This window comes from Sprattus sprattus (assembly GCF_963457725.1).
Source record: "Sprattus sprattus genome assembly, chromosome: 8".
Lineage (NCBI taxonomy): Eukaryota > Metazoa > Chordata > Actinopteri > Clupeiformes > Clupeidae > Sprattus > Sprattus sprattus.
In genome coordinates, this window is record NC_137927.1 from 9566606 (window position 1) to 9583867 (window position 17262).

Below are 17262 nucleotides of genomic sequence, written 5' to 3' on the forward strand. Positions count from 1 at the left end.
GTGTGTGTGTGTGTGAAATGTTATCTCAAAATATGAAAAACAGTGCAGAAATCATAATATCAAGTAAAATAAATTATAAATGTCAAAACAACATCTTTTTTTAAGATTGTAAGATGTGGGTTAATTAATTGTTTAAAGCAAATTATAGAAGCAAAAGATACAACTAATATCTAAGTAATACAAATATTTTTTTATAAATATTTATTTTTGTAACTTCCTATCTAAATATATATATATTCATATTACATACTGTATGCATACATGTTCATACAGTATATATTAGATTATTAGCATTACTCCGTTTAAGCAAATTATATAATTAATTAAGTCAACATTCACTGGCATATGTGACAGGTCCAAATTGTGGTGTCGGTGGAGTATTTCAAAAGTTTTGCCTCCGGCTGAGTTTTGAGGAGTCGATCATCTAAAAGGCTTGAAACAAAGCTACAGTGATTGCATCAGTCATAAACAGAAGTAATTAAAAGCATAATAATTATTTCAAAATTCATCATAGCACTGTCTGTTAATTACCTGACATAAATTACTGTTGTGTTTGCATTTGGAATGCATTGTGGTGTTATAGGTGTGAAATTAGGACCACATTTTCATTTCCCCCAAGAGGTTGTAATGGGCATTTTGCAAGACATCTGGTAAAGAGGTACAATACACTGTTATATTACAAAATACTTTTGAAACCCCCCCTGGTTTGTGGTAATCTGTACTCACATTTTTGCACGAGAACCGTGTCTGTCTGTGTCTGTGCATGTGCATGTCTGTGAGTGTGATGTGCGTGCATGTCTGTGTGTATGTAGACTAGAGGTATCTTCTCTGTAAGTAGGTTGAAATCCAAAGAAGTGTAACAAAATGGAAAATTATGATCTTATCATGAACATACCAATGATATTAAACCTACTAGTGATATTCCAATGCAAAATCACTAGACATTATGGTTCGGATTAGGACTAGCCTTTACGGCCTCGCTTAGGAGAAATGTGTCTTAGGCATCTGAGAGAGAGAGAGAGAGAGAGAACACAGTGTCTCCACATACACATGCACAGTCACACAACAGTTAACATTCAGCATTTAACATTGTATGCATCAATCACTTTTCTGAGATGGCTTATGACAACTTTAGTACAATGTAAAAGAATGGTTTCCATGCATGTAATCTTTCACATACAGTAAATGAATAATTTACATGCATTGTATAATTAAACAAAGTAGTTTTACATGCTCAATGCTTTTTTTATTTTTAGCAATTATCATATGTACACCCCTTTGACTCCACACCTAGAGTATCTGGTCAGAGGTTCATGCTAGATTTATGCAACTCTACACACTCCTGCACGACTTAACTATATTTCTACTTTCACACATCTTTATTGGTTATTGGGTCCAATGCTGACTCATCACATTTATTACCACGCAGTATTTCTAGTTGTTTGTCTACCATGTGAAGGGTAGATTGTACACAGCTAAGAATGGAAAAATGCAACTTCCCTGTTAGGTTTCTTACCCAAGCGTTGCAGCATACATTTTTTTTTTTAACCTAACCTGGTTTGCCACAGGTTCCTCTTGTGTGCCTTAGCTTCAAAGCTTTTCTGCATTTCTCACCCATATAAATCTGAGTTCATCCTGCTGGAGTGACTGAAACAGTTCATCAGGGACTGGTCATGGCAACCTCCAGGGTCATTCTGCTCGTCTGCCTGCTGGGCACACTTTACACAGTCCAGTGTCAGCAAGAAGAGGTAAGGGGCCTTAACTGTTCTGGAGCTTTGTGAGAGCAGGGATGAATTCAGTGATATTATCTGGCCCTTACTGAGTCAGATTGGCTCCAGTCCTGTTTAAGCATCACTTCTTCTCTCAGATGCTGGAAGGAAGCTGATGGCATTCTGTGTCTTCATCTCATTTTAGATTATCAGGATTTTCTTTGGTTAATGATAACAAACAGCTATATATTCAAGTTCAAGGTTAAGCACAGTAACTGAATGCACAGTGTGCAGCATTGGTGTTTATTCTTGGGGTCGTGAGAAGACATTTATTGGAGGACCTTAGGCAACGCGATGAATCATAAAAAGAAATCAAATCGGAAATAGACATGAAGGAGTATTTTAAACTCAATTATTTGTTGTACAGGGAGCCAGTGAAGTGATTTAATAACAGGGGTGATATGATTGAATTTTGAAGTTCTAGTGACTATTCTAGCAGCTGCATTTTGGATAAGTTGAAGTTTGTTTAACATCTGTTTCGCTAGACCAGCATTATGGAGGACCGAAAGTGCCACAATTCAATAAATAAATACACCATCAACAATTATTTAAATGTGTCATTAATTAATTCAAATTGGAATTAAATACATAGATGTTTCAATAAATGTGTCATTAATTAATTCAAATTGGAAATAAATACATAAATGTTTCAATAAATGTGTCATTAATTTATTAAATAACAATTCATTTTATGTAAAAAGAACATATTTAATTATTTCACTATTTAATTAATTATGTCATGGTCCTGTGTTGCAGCGCATCAATAATTTATTTTATCTGTCAAGCTCACCCATCAAAGCCAGTGGGCGGATTCCTAATACCTGATTGGTTACCCTGCACATCAAGTCAAGGCTTACCGATTCAAGATATTTGGATTGACGCAGGCCTCATTCCTAAACACTGTCAAACAAAACTTTTTCTTAAACGCTAAAAATCCAGAGCGTGCGAGGTGAAGAAAACGGAAAATCGATCCAGTAGTGGACCATGGATTAAATACCTCGAAAGCAATTTAGCCATCAACAGAAATGCAAAACAAAATTGAAAAGTCAGTAAGGAAAGCTAAAATGTATGAGGAAGTACGAGGAGAGTTGGATAGCAGGGTTCTAAAGGACAACAGACCTAATAACAAACACATTACAAATAATAAAGAGAGCTTTCATCCATCAAAATGTGTTGGTTTGTCTGCTTTGTATACATTATCTCTTTCAATCTGGCTTGTTGTTTTTGTGTGATATTACACTTGATATTAACAGTTGACTAAGCAAGTTCTTGTAGCAGCTAGCTAACTAGCACTAGCTGCTAGCTGTCGTGAGGTACTACTACAGTATGCTAGTCAACTCCCATCATGAGCTGCATTGCCTGCTCGTAGAAAACCCGTAGTTGAATCATTAACTGAGACCGTGATGTAGTGCTGGTTTTGTATTGTGTGTACTGTAGAAGACTTGCCACTTGAAAACGGAAAAAAAGCTCTTGACTAAGAAAGTTCGTGTAGTAGCTAGCTAATTAGCACTAGCTGCTGTAGGTTACTGCTACAGTTGTTAGGGCAACTGGTTAGTATCAGTGCTAGTCAACTCCCGTCTTGAACTGCATTGCCACTCGTGTGATCTACGTGAGGAAATATATAAACCCGTGGCCAAGTAAACAGAACTTTTATGTGTCGTGGAAAATTCTAAGAGTTCTCAACAAACTTCTCGAGGCAAATAGGTGTTATTTCAGAGGAATTAACTACTGCTGAGCTGGTCCATGGAGCATCTCAAAAACTCTAGTCATATGCTAAAGCGATCAAGAACTTTAACTTTAGGTCGTATGGTACTACATGGTATTAAAAAGTTAAACATAATTTAAGTTTTGTCGAAATGAATTTGCCTTCTCGCTGGAAGAAGACCACTCGTGAAGTAGCTCACATGTCACAAGATTCCATAACGTTAAGTTTTGGTGCTGGAAAAATGTCTCTCTCCAGGCACTTCAGACTAAAGCAATGGATCAGACTAAATCAGCATTAGCCCCGCCCACTGACTTTGATGGGTGAGTTTGACAGATAAAATAAATTATTGATGCGCTGCAACACAGGACCATGACATAATTAATTAAATAGTGAAATAATGAAATTCGTTTTTTTTACACAGAATGAATTGCTATTTAATTAATTAATGACACATTTAATAAAACATTTATGTATTTAATTCCCATTTTTATTATTTAATGACACATTTAAATCATTATTGATGGTGTATTTATTTATTGAATTTTGGCACTTTCAGTCCTCCATACAAGCCCTAATACAAGCCTACCCCAAATAAAGGCCGGTGCGCTGTGCAGCCTAAGTAAATACAAGCCCCGGCCACTATTTGAGGATTTACGGTATTTACACAGTCAAACAGTTTGCTTTTTGAACGAAAAAAGCAAGAGTAGGTTTCAACAACATTTCTTCTTAATACCTGACTGATTAAATGTGTAACAAATATTAAGAGGGTAAATTAAAGATGGAACTAAAGCGGTCCTGAACAATCTTTAGTTTGTTTGTGTATCTTTAGATGGTTTATCATCAAAACAGTATTGGCCTACCACTGATAATATTCCATGGATAGAAAGATCACTTACCATTCTGAGGATGGTGAAGGAGATGGGAGACAGACAGAAAAAGACATTTATTAAATTAATTTGTTCTTCTCAGTACTGATTTTAGCATTATTATCTACATTCTAGAAATACTTAACAGTAATGTGATTAACATTAATATATACTTCTCTTATAATTGGACAATTCAAAAAATGATAGAGTTGAAGGAATACGCAGTGTGTATCATTTCCTTGATGAATATAAACTGTACCGTGCATTTTTAAAGGATTTAAACTTCATGACATATTTTGCCTTCTTCATCATGCAGACAACCAAAAATGTAATGGCATGTTGTACACCAAACAAACCAATGAAAATGAAACATTTATACTGCTTTGATCTCTGGTTTTGCTCATGCAGTGAGATAGACAGTTGATGCCTGAACCCTCACCTCTAGATCCGCAGTCCAGACAGACGAGACCAACAACACAGCCAGAAAAGGTGTGACAAACTTAAACCCAGCCATAGCGACTCTACAACCTGAGGCACGTTTAAATCATGTCAGAGAAAATCCATAAAACTTTTGAAGATAAACTGCTGTCAGAGTTTAGCGACTCCTCTTTAGGCTGTATCCCTTGAACGTGGTCTTCAATGTTTGTGTATAATAAGCACAGAAAACACAGAGTAGCGTTCACCATCTGTCTACCATGTAGAGAGGATACCTGGTGTGAGTGTAATGCAGAGGAGGGTTTATAAACACATCACTCTCATAGCTGGAAGCCACAAGACACGTTAGGGGATAATTGGTGGTTGAGGTTACACTTTGGGGAGTTCCTGCCATTTGGAGCTTTTCCATCTCTTCATACATAGGGAAGTGTAGAATACAGTGTACAGTGAACATGTACGTAGCCTATGTCTGTGTCTTAACCACTATGTTCGATGAAAATAGTTTGATTTATATTCCAAATCTTCACAAGATATGTGTGTAGTTTTTTTTCCTATTTATAGAGCATGACAAATGAAGCAAATCATTAATGAGACTGTAAACTTGAACTTCAGCTACAGATTTTACCTAAAGCAACTTTATTGGCTTCAGCTTAAAGGCTTTACAATTTAATAATTTCATGCCATAAAGGATTTGGTTTATGTAGTTGTAGTATTAGACTACAAAACACTCCAGTAACAAACTCACACAATTAAACTGTTTATTTGAACATCATGCATTCATTTATGCAATTGAGCTGGAAAAGCCACTTCTTATGTAGAAGGCCTGGAGCGATGTATTCATGATGCCAGCTATGGCCCCATTCATTCTGGAAAAAAACAGAAAGCAAAAAGAAGCAGCTCATCTCTTGAAAGTTTCTTGAAATATAGTACAACTCACAAACTCACATACTAATACTGTGAATATGTATGTTTAATGGTATACCGCAGTAAAGCTGTGGGGTGAGTAATGATGCTACTGTTTGCATTTATAGAGAAGGTTGACTCGCTTGATGTCCCAGCGGCTCATCTTGGAGGCCTTCCCGATGACCACATTGGCGTTGGGAATGGGAACGATGGTGGGCTTCCGGTTGCGGGAAAAGGCATCCCTGAAAGGCAAAAGTTACATCAATGTTTAAAGTCAGGGATTTACTGCACTGTTTGACGTTTCATTTTCATGATCATTATTCATGGTCATTATTATGTGACCAGGACGAAACTTGAATCACCCATAACATGATTATGTGGACGTCTCTCTCTCTCTCTCTATCTCGCTCACTCTCTCTCACTCACACAAAAACACACACAGAGTGAGAGAGAGAGAAAGTAAACTTGTTCATATGTGCCTGTTTTGGTGTTCGGGGCTCAGAACTCACCGACCGTAATGCATGACTGAGCCGTAGTCATAGGGAGTACCCAGGTTGTTGGTATTAATCTTCTCGAAGTTGTACTCTTGTCCTGAGGAAAACCAATGTTTAGTGAACATGCAACAAGTCATTTACAAACTGACTGCCATGACATGCATTTGTTTAAGACCTCTTCTCCAATTCTGTACTCATGAAATCAAAATCAAAGATGGCACACAGGGTACAAGTATGACATTCATCTAATTAAAATGTGTCACTGCACTTAGTTGTCTAGCACATGTGTCAATGTATTGCAATGGTTATAGTAATACTACTATTAGTAACAATAACAATAATAAAACAATAGCATTAACCTTCTACCCGGCTAGAGATAGAAGTGGTTCCCAGAATTTAAAAATACATAGCAGAATGTTTTAATAAGGGAAAGGAACAAGGAACACATTTTGCTGGTGGATAATTCTGTGGGGAGGCAGCAGCAGGTTTTGCTCACCCCTGATGATGTTTTGATAGATAATACGGACGTGTGAGTCACGGTCGCTGCGTGTTTGCTCGTGGTGGAAGCCCAGGGCGTGCAGCAGCTCGTGCTGGACTACCTTGTGGGAAACACACCCCCTCCTATCCAGGGACACCACCTGCCCTCCACCTCTACGCCCGACATAGGACCAGCACCTGCAGCCAGACGGAATTTCAAACATTTCCATCAGAAGGAAAAAACAACCCATCCTTTCAATTTTTCAATAATGAATGTAATAATGAAAATGCAACCTTAAAAATTATTTTGCCAATATTTCTGACATGGCAGTGCTTTACATTGCATCACACATGGGCATTCACCCTCCTTTAAAATGTTACTTTTGAAGACTGCTCGAGGAAGGACTAATCGTGGATGGTTTCTAATTCAAAACTCTTCACATAACAATGTTCAACAAAATTATTAACAAAGGAATTACAATCCTGGCTCCTGACAACTTGATCAAAAATCTAAAAAGCTAAATTATAGGGTCTTTTAAGGTCTTGTACTGTTATGCTGTCTATTAGGCACAATACCCTCCGCGTGACTGGATGTGCACATAGTCTCTCTGCGATGTGCGTCTTGTGAAACGGATGCAGGTGGACCGGGCAAAAGACTGCAGGCCCTTCTCAATGATGGCCCTCTCCTGGGAGGCTGTAGGGAAAAACAGTAAAGAAAAAACATCTTTTAGAAAAAAACACAATCATATCTGAGAATAGAGAAGAGTTTTATTAAATGTTCTCTGTCATTTAGAGACTCCTAACCTCCTTTGGAAACTTGGCTAGGACTGATATGTTTGTCGCTAAAATTATTCAGAATAGGACTGAAGACAACCTTTCAGGCTAAACTCAACTAAGATCCTTAACACACACTGCGAGAAGTTTTAAGAGAAAACATACATTGAGAAACCAGTGGTTTCTCAAAACGAAATTAAGGCCACATTAGTTAAAGGTAGATTGTGATTCGGTTTAGGTTTGACATATAAGTTCGACATCCAATTAAATGTTGATTGCCTGGGATTCTTTATGGCTTGGTCTGACCACTATATTTGTTTCCCATGGCATTTACAGAGCCAGGACTCTGTACGAACACCGGAGCTTTTAATGAGCGCAAACACTGAATGGACACCGAGGAGCAATTTGCTACATTTTACAAAAACTGTATTGGGTTAGAATAACAGACTGTACCGTTAAGATGTATAATAATTGTATAACACATGTTCCTTACAGTACTGGTTGGCGATGTAGTATGGAACATAAACATTGCCATCACTATGGCGTTGCCATTTGCAGCCACGGGAGGTGCAAGGGTCAGCGTTCTGGAGGCCAGTGTACACGGCAATATCACCCTCCCTGATCTCCGGAGCATCAAGTTCCTGCCCTGGAAAATTAAATAGAATTCAGCAATTAAGCTGTTAAATAAGTAGAGCTAGATTATGGGACATTTTCATGTAGTCCACTCCATCAGAATGGCAAAATCTATGTGTGCTCAAAATGGTTAAAGTGATACTTCTATATATTGTGTTAATGTTATATATGGTTATATATGTTTAATTAATGGTGTTTAATTCTATCTTGACATCATTGCTGATGTTCTTTTAAGAGCTGCACCTTACCTGCATTCTTGTTGGCCCTTTCGATTAGAGCGGAAACTGTGTAGTTGTCCTCCACAGGGATGCTGTCTAGAAAATGAAATACCATAAAACACTTCAGGTTATGCAGGACCCATCTACACTGACACAAGGATCTTAAACTTAACAGTTAAATGATACAGTGACTGGGTGTTGTTCTTGGCACAGACAATTTACATTTTTCCCACCTCTCCTGAAAATACTACAACCTTATACACTATTATAAATAAAGGTTATGGATTCAAAGATTCAATTAATTTATAGCCTGTAATGTAAGATATGTGCCACACTTTGTTGGGGGAAAACTCACCAATTTCGCCATCCTTCTCAAAATCCTCTGGATTTTCCTGCAATTGCAAATATATATGAAACACACAGATGACAATACATCTTATTACAACAAAAAAACATTTCAAGAATATATTTCTCAGATTGGGTCATGAAGTTCCATTAACTGTTTGTTTTAAGTCACCAAAGAAAACCATGATAATCTAAAATGAGACTTTCTGTGAAGTGACAGATGCTATCAGCTTTCTTCCAGCATCCGAGAGAACAACTGATGAAGGACTGGACCCCATATGACTCAGTCAAGGCCAGATAATATCACTGACTTCATCCTTGCTCTCACAAAGCTCCAGGACAGTTAAGGCCCCTTACCTCTTCATTCTGACACTGGACTGTGTTAAGCGTGACCAGCAGGCAGACGAGCAGAATGACTGTGGAGGTTGCCATGGCCAGTCCCTGATGAACTGTTTCAGTCACTACATCAGAAGAACTCAGGTTTATATAGTTTAGGAATGGAGAAGAGCTTTGAAGCTAAGACACACAAGAGGATCCTGTGGCAATCTAGGTTAGGTTGAAAAAAATATTCATGCGGCAAAGCTTGGGTAAAAAAACCTAATAGGGAAGTTGCATTTTTCCATTCTTAGTTATGTACAATCTACCCTTCACATGGTAAACAGATTGTCTAACAACTAGCAATACTGGGTGGGAATAAATGTAATGAGTAAGCATTGGACCCAATAACCAATTAAGATTTGTGAAAGTAGAAATAAAGTCTACTAATTTCTACTATATAAGTGGTTTGTAGAGTTGCATAAATATAGCATGAACTTCTGACCAGATAATCTACGTGTGGAGTCAGAGGGGTGGACGTAATTGCTAAAAAGGTATTCTTTTTTTTTAGTGTTAAGCATGTAAAACGACTTTGTGTAATCATACAATGCATGTCAATTATTCATGTACTGTATGTGAAAGGTAGAGCACATGCATGGAAACCATTCTGCTACATTGTAATAAAATTGATTGTCATAAGCCATCTCAGAAAAGTGATTGAACTGAAAAAAGTATTTATTTTGGGGGTGAAAAAAATCCAAGGCGGTCAATTTGTTTTTAATCCAAATTCATCGTCATGAGCTGTGCAATATGGAAAAATGATTGGTACGAGACATTTGAGGAGACAGTTGGAAAGCAGGGTCTTGAAATGAGCTGCAACCCAAACCACATCCTTCACAAAAAGTGCTCATGCCTGATTTCAACAGGTTTGGTTCCACTGTCGAAATACTGAACAGTGAAATGTGTGTTGGGGTGGCGATGGGGGTTGGTAATGTGCATCTTAGTGTAGGGCATTGTGCAATATTTAATGCATTAAAATGTTAAATGATGAATGTTGAATGTTAACTGTTGTGTGACTGTACATGTGTATGTGGAGACACTGCGTTCTCTCTCTCTCTCTCTCAGATGCCCAAGACACATTTCTCCTAAGCGAGGCCCTAAAGGCTAGTCCTAATCCTAACCATAATGTCTAGTAATGTTGCATTGGAATATCACTGGTATGTTTAATATCTTTGGTATGTTCATGATAACATCATAATTTCATAATCTTGTTCATCAGACATGCATATGCACATGCACAGACACAGACAGACACTGTTCTCGTGCAAAAAATGTAAGAGTACAGATGACTACAAACCACCAGGGAGGGTTACAAAAGCATTTTGTAATAAAATAGAGAACCTCTTTACCAGATGTCTTGCAAAATTCCCATTTGCAACCTCTTGGGGGAAAGGAAAATGTAATCTAAATTCAACACCTATAATAACGCAACACTCCGAATGCAAACACAACAGTCATTTATGTCAGGTAATGAGCAACTACAGCATTGGATACCTTTAGCATTCTAGCTGTTAATTTGTTGAGGTAATCTGTAAAAATTTCACCCCACACTTCCTGAAGCACCTCCCACAAGTTGGATTTGCTTGATGGGCACTTCTTGCGTACCATACGGCCAAGCTGCTCCCACAACAGCTCAATGGGGTTGAGATTTGGTGACTTCGCCTGCCACTCCATTACAGCGTACGAGCTGCCTGCTTCTTCCCTCTATAGTTCTTGCATAATTTGGAGATGCGCTTTGGGTCATTGTCCTGTTGAAGGAGGAAATTGGCTCCAATCAAGCGCTCTACACAGGGTATGGCATGGCGTTGCAAAATGGAGTGATAGCCTTCCCTATTTAAATCCCTTTTACCTTGTACAAATCTCTCACTTCACCAGCCCCAGACCATCATATTACCTCCACCATGCTTGACAGATGGCTTCAGGCCCTCTTCCAGCATCTTTTCACCTGTTCTGTGTCTCACAAATGTTCATCTGTATGATCCAAACACCTCAAACTTTAAATTCGTCCAGAACACTTTTTTCCAATCTTCCTCTGTCCAATGTCTGTGTTCTTTTGCCCATCAATCTTTTCTTTTTATTGGCCAGTCTCAGATATAGCTTTTTCTTTGCCACTGCCTATAAGGCCAGCATCACAGAGACGCCTCTTCACTGTAGAAGGTGACACTGGCGTTTTGCGGTTACCATTTAAAAAGCTGCCAGTTGAGGACCTGTGAAGCATCTATTTCTTAAACTAGACACTCTAATATACTTGTCTTCTTGCTGAGATGTGCACCGGGGCCTCCCACTTCTCTTTCTACTCTGGTTAGAGCCCGTTTCTGCTGTTCTCTGAAGGGAGTAGTACACACTGGAAAATCCATAAAACTTTTGAAGATAAACTGCTGTCAGAGTTAAGCGACACCTATTTAGGCTTTGTCCCTTGAACGTGGTCTTAACTGTTTGTGTATCGTTAGCACAGAAAACACAGAGTAGCGTTCACCCTCTGTCTACCGTCCAGAGAGAATACCTGGCGTGAGTGTAACGGAGAGGAGTGTTTATGTATGTAGCCAACGTCTGTGTCTTAACCAATGTGTTTTGTCTGCGATGAAAATAATTGTATTTATATATATTCCAGATCTTCATAAGACAAGGGTCTAGTTTTTCCTATTTATAGATCATGACAAATGAAGCAAATAACTAATAAGATTGTAAACATGAACTTCAGCGACAGATTTCACTTAAAGTAACTTTATTGGCTTCAGCTTAAAGGCTTTACAATTGAATAATGTTATGCCTTAAAGGTTTTGGTTTATGTAGTTTTAGTATAAGACTACAAAACATTCCAGTAACAAACTCACACAATAAAAGTGGTTATTCAAACATCCTGCATTCATTTATGCAATTGAGCTGGAAAAGCCACTTCTTATGGTGAAGGCCTGGAGCGAAGTGTTCATGTCGCCAGCTATGGCCCCATTCATCCTGAAAAAAACCCACCATCTCTTGAAAGTTTCTTGAAATACAGTACAACTCCTCATACTCACTATTCCACAACTGTGAATTCAGATGTTTAATAGTATACCGCAGTAAGGCTGTGGGGTGAGCAATGATGCTACCGTCTGCATCCATAGAGGCGGTTGACTCGCAAAATGTCCCAGCGGCTCATCTGGGAGGCCTTCCCGATGACCGCATTGGGGTTGGGATAGGGGACGATGGTGGGCTGCCGGTTGCGGGAAAAGGCATACCTGAAAGGCAGGAGGTACATCAATGTTTAAGGTCGGGTTAACTGCGCTGTTTGACGTCTCATTTTCATGATCATTATTCATGGTCATTATTATGTGACCAGGACGAAACTTGAATCACCCATAACATGATTGTGTGTGTACTATGGAAGTCTCTTAGCCTGGATACCAGACCAAACCCCGCCCACAACATTTGAGGTCTGGAAGTTCGGTCTGGCACTGCTCCATTGGGGAGAAATTATCATAGATCAGAAACTGACCAAACCAATCAAATTGTCAGGGCGGGCTTGATACGATGATGGACAGATGATCAACCAACGCTTGAGTTGAATTAACGGTAGATTCGACATCGTACCAAGATGGTGGTGTCTCGGGAGCCTGTTTTTAATATTGTATGTGAATTAAGCTATATACACAACTTTTTTTTATGTCTACATTGACTCGGTTAGTTGTGTATGTGCTACACGAATGTTGCAGAGTATTGTAGGTCTTAACTGAAGCTCAAGACCATTATTGTTGGGTTACTTAGACCAAAAATCCATTGAAACACATAGTAGCTAGCTAGACTGGCTGCTAATATATAAGTATAACGTGAGCATGCATATCTCACAGATATTGACAGCGCATTCATTTTGAAAGAGGAACAGAGAAACGCGATCAAGGCATTTGTCGATCGAAAAGATGTTTTTGCCGTCCTTCCTACGGGATCCGGTAGAAGTTTAATGTATCAGATGGTCGTACTACGTTGCTCCGATTGGTTCTAGGTATCCAATTGAGTGAAGAGGCATTTTTTCCCTTGGTTCGTTGAAACTAACCCCATAATAACAGCTCAATTGAGCAGTATCAGACTCATAATCTGACTAGAATTATGAGTATGACATCGTCAGGCTAGAAGTCTCTTGCTCGCTCTTTCTTTCTCTATCTCTGTCTCTCTCACACATTCACACACACCAACAGAGAGAGAGAGGGTTAACGTGTTCGTATACTGTATGCCCATGTGCCTGTGTTGGTGTTCCTTAAAGAGTGTGGGGCTCAGAACTCACCGATCGTATTGCATGACTGAGCCGTAGTCATAGGGAGTACCCAGATTGTTGGTATTAATCTTATTGAAGGCGTACTCGAGTCCTGAGAGAAAAAAAACATTGTGAACATGCAACATGTCATTTACAAATTGACTGCCATGACATGCATTTGTTTGAGACTTATTCTCCAATTCAGTACTAATGAATTCAAAATCAAAGATGACACACAGCTGACATCATCTGGCTACAAGGTTATCAATGATTCTTTTTTGAAGCATGACATTCTTTTAATCATCTGGGAACAAGTATGACATTCATCTAATTAAAATGTTTCACTGTATTCAGTTGTCTAGCACATGTGTCAACGTATTGCAATGGTAATAGTTACATTACTATTAGATACAATAACAATAATAAAACAACACAATTTGCATTCTACCTGGCTAGAGATAGAGTTGCTTCCCAGAATGTATAATAAGGGAAAGGAACAAGGAACACATTTTGCTGGTGGATAATTCTGTGGGGAGGCATAAGCAGGTCTTGCTCACCCCTGATGATGTTTTGATAGAGAATACAGACGTGTGAGTCACGGTCGCTGCGTGTTTGCTCGTGGTTGAAGCCCAGGGCGTGCAGCAGCTCGTGCTGAACTACCTGGTGGTAAACACACCCCCTCCTATCCAGGGACACCACCTGCCCTCCACCTCTACGCCCGACATAGGACCAGCACCTGCAGCCAGCCGGAGTTTCAAACATTACCAACAGTGGGAGACAGCCCATCCTTTCAATTTTTCAATTATGAATTTAATAATCAAAATGATCAAAAAAATGGCTGACATGCCAGTGGTATACATTGCACCACACATGGGCCTTCACCCTCCTTTAAAATGTCACTTCTAAGGACTGCTTGAGGAAGGTCTAATCGTGAATGGTTTTTTCATTAATATTTCTAATTAGGTCTGGTTTCTAATTAAAAACTCTTGACATTACAAAGTTCAACAAAAGTATTAATAAAGGAATTGGAATCCTACAACTTGCTCCAAAATCTAAAAAGCTCAATGTTATGGGCTTATAAGATCTTGCATTGTATTGTTATGTTTTCAATACCCTGAGCGTGACTGGATGTGCACATAGTCTCTCTGCGATGTGCGTCTTGTGAAGCGGATGCAGGTGGACCGGGCAAAAGACTGCAGGCCCCTCTCAATGATGGCCCTCTGCTGGGAGGCTGTAGGGAAAAACAGTAAAGAAAACATATATTTTAGAAATACACAATCATATCTGAAAATAGAGCAGAGTTTTAATAAATGTTCTCGCATTTAGAGACTCCTTACCTCCTTTGGAAACTTGGCTATAACTGATATGTTTGTCGGTAAAAGTATTCACACATTATGCACACATACAGTTGGTAGGTCCCACTAGGACTGAACACAACCTTGAAGGCCAAACTCAACTAGGATCCTGAACACACACTTGCGAGAAGTCTAAGAGAAAAAATCCAAGAGAAAACATAGATTGATAAACCAGTGGTTACTCATAAAAAAATTAAACCACATTGAGTAAAGGTAGATTGTGATTCGGTTTAGGTTTCGCTAAAGGTATATAAATTTGACATCTAATTAAATGTTGATTGCCTGGGATTCTTTATGGCTTGGTCTGACCACTATATTTGTTTCCTATGTGAGCCAGGACTGTGTACGAACACCAGAGCTTTTAATGAGCGCAAACACTGAATGGACAGCGAGGAGCAATTCGCTAAATTTGACAAAAAGTCTATGAGATTAGAATGACAGGATGTACCTTTAAGAAGTATAATAACTGTTCAATAACACATGTTCCTTACAGAACTGATTGGCGATGACGTATGGAACATAGACATTGCCATCACTGTAGCATTGCCATTTGCAGCCACGGGAGGTGCAAGGGTCAGCGTTCTGGAGGCCAGTGTACACGGCAATATCATCCTCCGTGATCTCCGGATCATCAAGTTCCTGCCCTAGAAAATTAAATAGAATTCAGCAATTAAGCGGTTAAATAAGTAGAGATAGATTATGGGACATTTTCATGTAGATGGCAAAGTCTATGTATGCTCAAAAACTTTATAGTGATACTTCACTTCTATATATTGTGTTAATGTTATATATGGTTATATATGTTTAATTAATGGTGTTTAATTCTATCTTGACATCATTGCTGATGTTCTTTTAAGAGCTGCAAAACGTCCTTACCTGCATTCTTGTTGGCCCTTTCGATTAGAGCAGACACTGTGTAGTTGTCCTCCACAGGGATGTTGTCTAGACTCTAGAGCATGAAATACCACAAAACACTTTAGGTTATGCAGGACCCATCTACACTGACATAAGGATCTTAGCCTTAACAGTTAAATGATACAGTGACTGTGGGTGTTGTTTTGACCCAAACAATTTACATTTACATTTACACATCTCCCGAAAATACTACAAAGTACACAACCTTATACACTATGTTAATTAAAGGTTATGGATTCAAAGACTAAATTAATGTATAGCCTGTAATGTAAGATACTGTATATGCCAATTTTTGTGGGGGGAAAACTCACCAATTTCGCAATTCTTCTCAACATCCTTTGGATTTGCCTGCAATTGCAAATATAGAAACACACAGATGACAATACATCTAATTACAAGAAAAATCGTTTCAGGAATATCCCTGCAGGGACTTAATCCCTGCTCTCACGAAGCTCCAGCACAGTTTAGGCCCCTTACCTCTTCATGCTGACACTGAACTGGGTTAAGCGTGCCCAGTAGGCAGACGAGCAGAATGACCCTGGAGGTTGCCATGACCAGTCCCCGATTAAATGTTTCAGTCACTCCGAGTGAAGAACTCATAATGCAGAAAAGCTTTGAAGCTAAGGCACACGAGAGGATCCTGTGGCAAACCAGATTAGGTTAAAAATATTTTTTTCATGCGGCAAAGCTTGGGTAAAAAACCTAACAGGGAAGTTGTATTTTTCCATTCTTAGTTTGTACAATCTACCATTCCCATGGTAGACAAATTGTCCAACAACTAGAAAATACAGGATGAAAATGAATGTAAGGAAGATTTGTGAATGTAGATGTATAGCTTAGTGGTGCAGGAGTGTTGCAGATCAAGTGTATAGTCAAAGGGGTGGATATCTGATAATTGCTAAAAAGATATTCTTTTTTCAATGCATTTAGCATGTAAAACTACTTTGTATATTCATACAATGCATGTCAACTAGAAATACTGGGTGGTAATACATGTGATGAGTCAACATTGGACCCAATAACCAATAAAGATGTGTGAAAGTAGAAATATAGTTAAGTGGTGCAGGAGTGTGTAGAGTTGCATAAATCTAGCATGAACTTCTGAGCAGATACTCTACGTGTGGAGTCAAAGGGGTGGACATATGATAATTGCAACAAAACAAAAAAGCACGTAAAACTACTTTGTATAATCAAACAATGCATGTCAAGTATTCATTTACTGTATGTGAAAGGTAGATAACATGCAGAGAAACCATTCTGCTACATTGTGCTAAAGTTGATTGTCCTAAGCCATCTCAGAAAAGTGATTGATGCAATAAAATGTTAAATGCTGAATGTTGAATGTTAACTGTTGTGTGACTGTGCATGTGTATGTGGAGACACTGCGTTCTCTCTCTCTCTCTCTCAGATGCCTAAGACACATTTCTCCTAAGCGAGGCCCTAAAGGCTAGTCCTAATCCTAACCATAATGCCTAGTGATTTTGCATTGGAATATCACTAGTAGGTTTAATATCATTGGTATGTTCATGATAAGATCATCATTTTCCATTTTGTTACACTTCTTTGGATTTCAACCTACTTACAGAGAAGAGACCTCTGCATCATACACACAGACATGCACACACATCACACTCACAGACATGCACATGCACAGACACAGACAGATAGGTTCTCGTGCAAAAATGTGAATACAGATTACCACAAACCAGGGAGGGTTTCAAAAGTATTTTGTAATATTGTATGTATTGTACCGCTTTACTAGATGTCTTG

At 38.7% G+C, this 17262-nt stretch overlaps 2 protein-coding genes across 2 annotated transcripts; both read right to left on the bottom strand.

The window, feature by feature from the left end:
• Positions 1-5787: 5787 nt before the first annotated feature.
• Positions 5788-9051, bottom strand: LOC308368870 (low choriolytic enzyme-like; the record flags this gene model as incomplete). The annotated part of the gene is made up of 8 exons (XM_080843152.1): positions 5788-5920; positions 6188-6269; positions 6669-6847; positions 7226-7343; positions 7917-8064; positions 8300-8370; positions 8630-8666; positions 8977-9051. 8 exons carry the CDS (start codon positions 9049-9051, stop codon positions 5788-5790), a joined length of 843 nt encoding a protein of 280 aa, XP_080699278.1.
• Positions 9052-12079: 3028 nt separating this feature from the next.
• LOC308369350 (low choriolytic enzyme-like) lies at positions 12080-16044 on the bottom strand (the record flags this gene model as incomplete). Its single annotated transcript, XM_080843757.1, has 8 exons — positions 12080-12212; positions 13253-13334; positions 13780-13958; positions 14336-14453; positions 15069-15221; positions 15454-15519; positions 15804-15840; positions 15970-16044. 8 exons carry the CDS (start codon positions 16042-16044, stop codon positions 12080-12082), a joined length of 843 nt encoding a protein of 280 aa, XP_080699883.1.
• Between the last annotated feature and the right edge of the window lie 1218 nt (positions 16045-17262).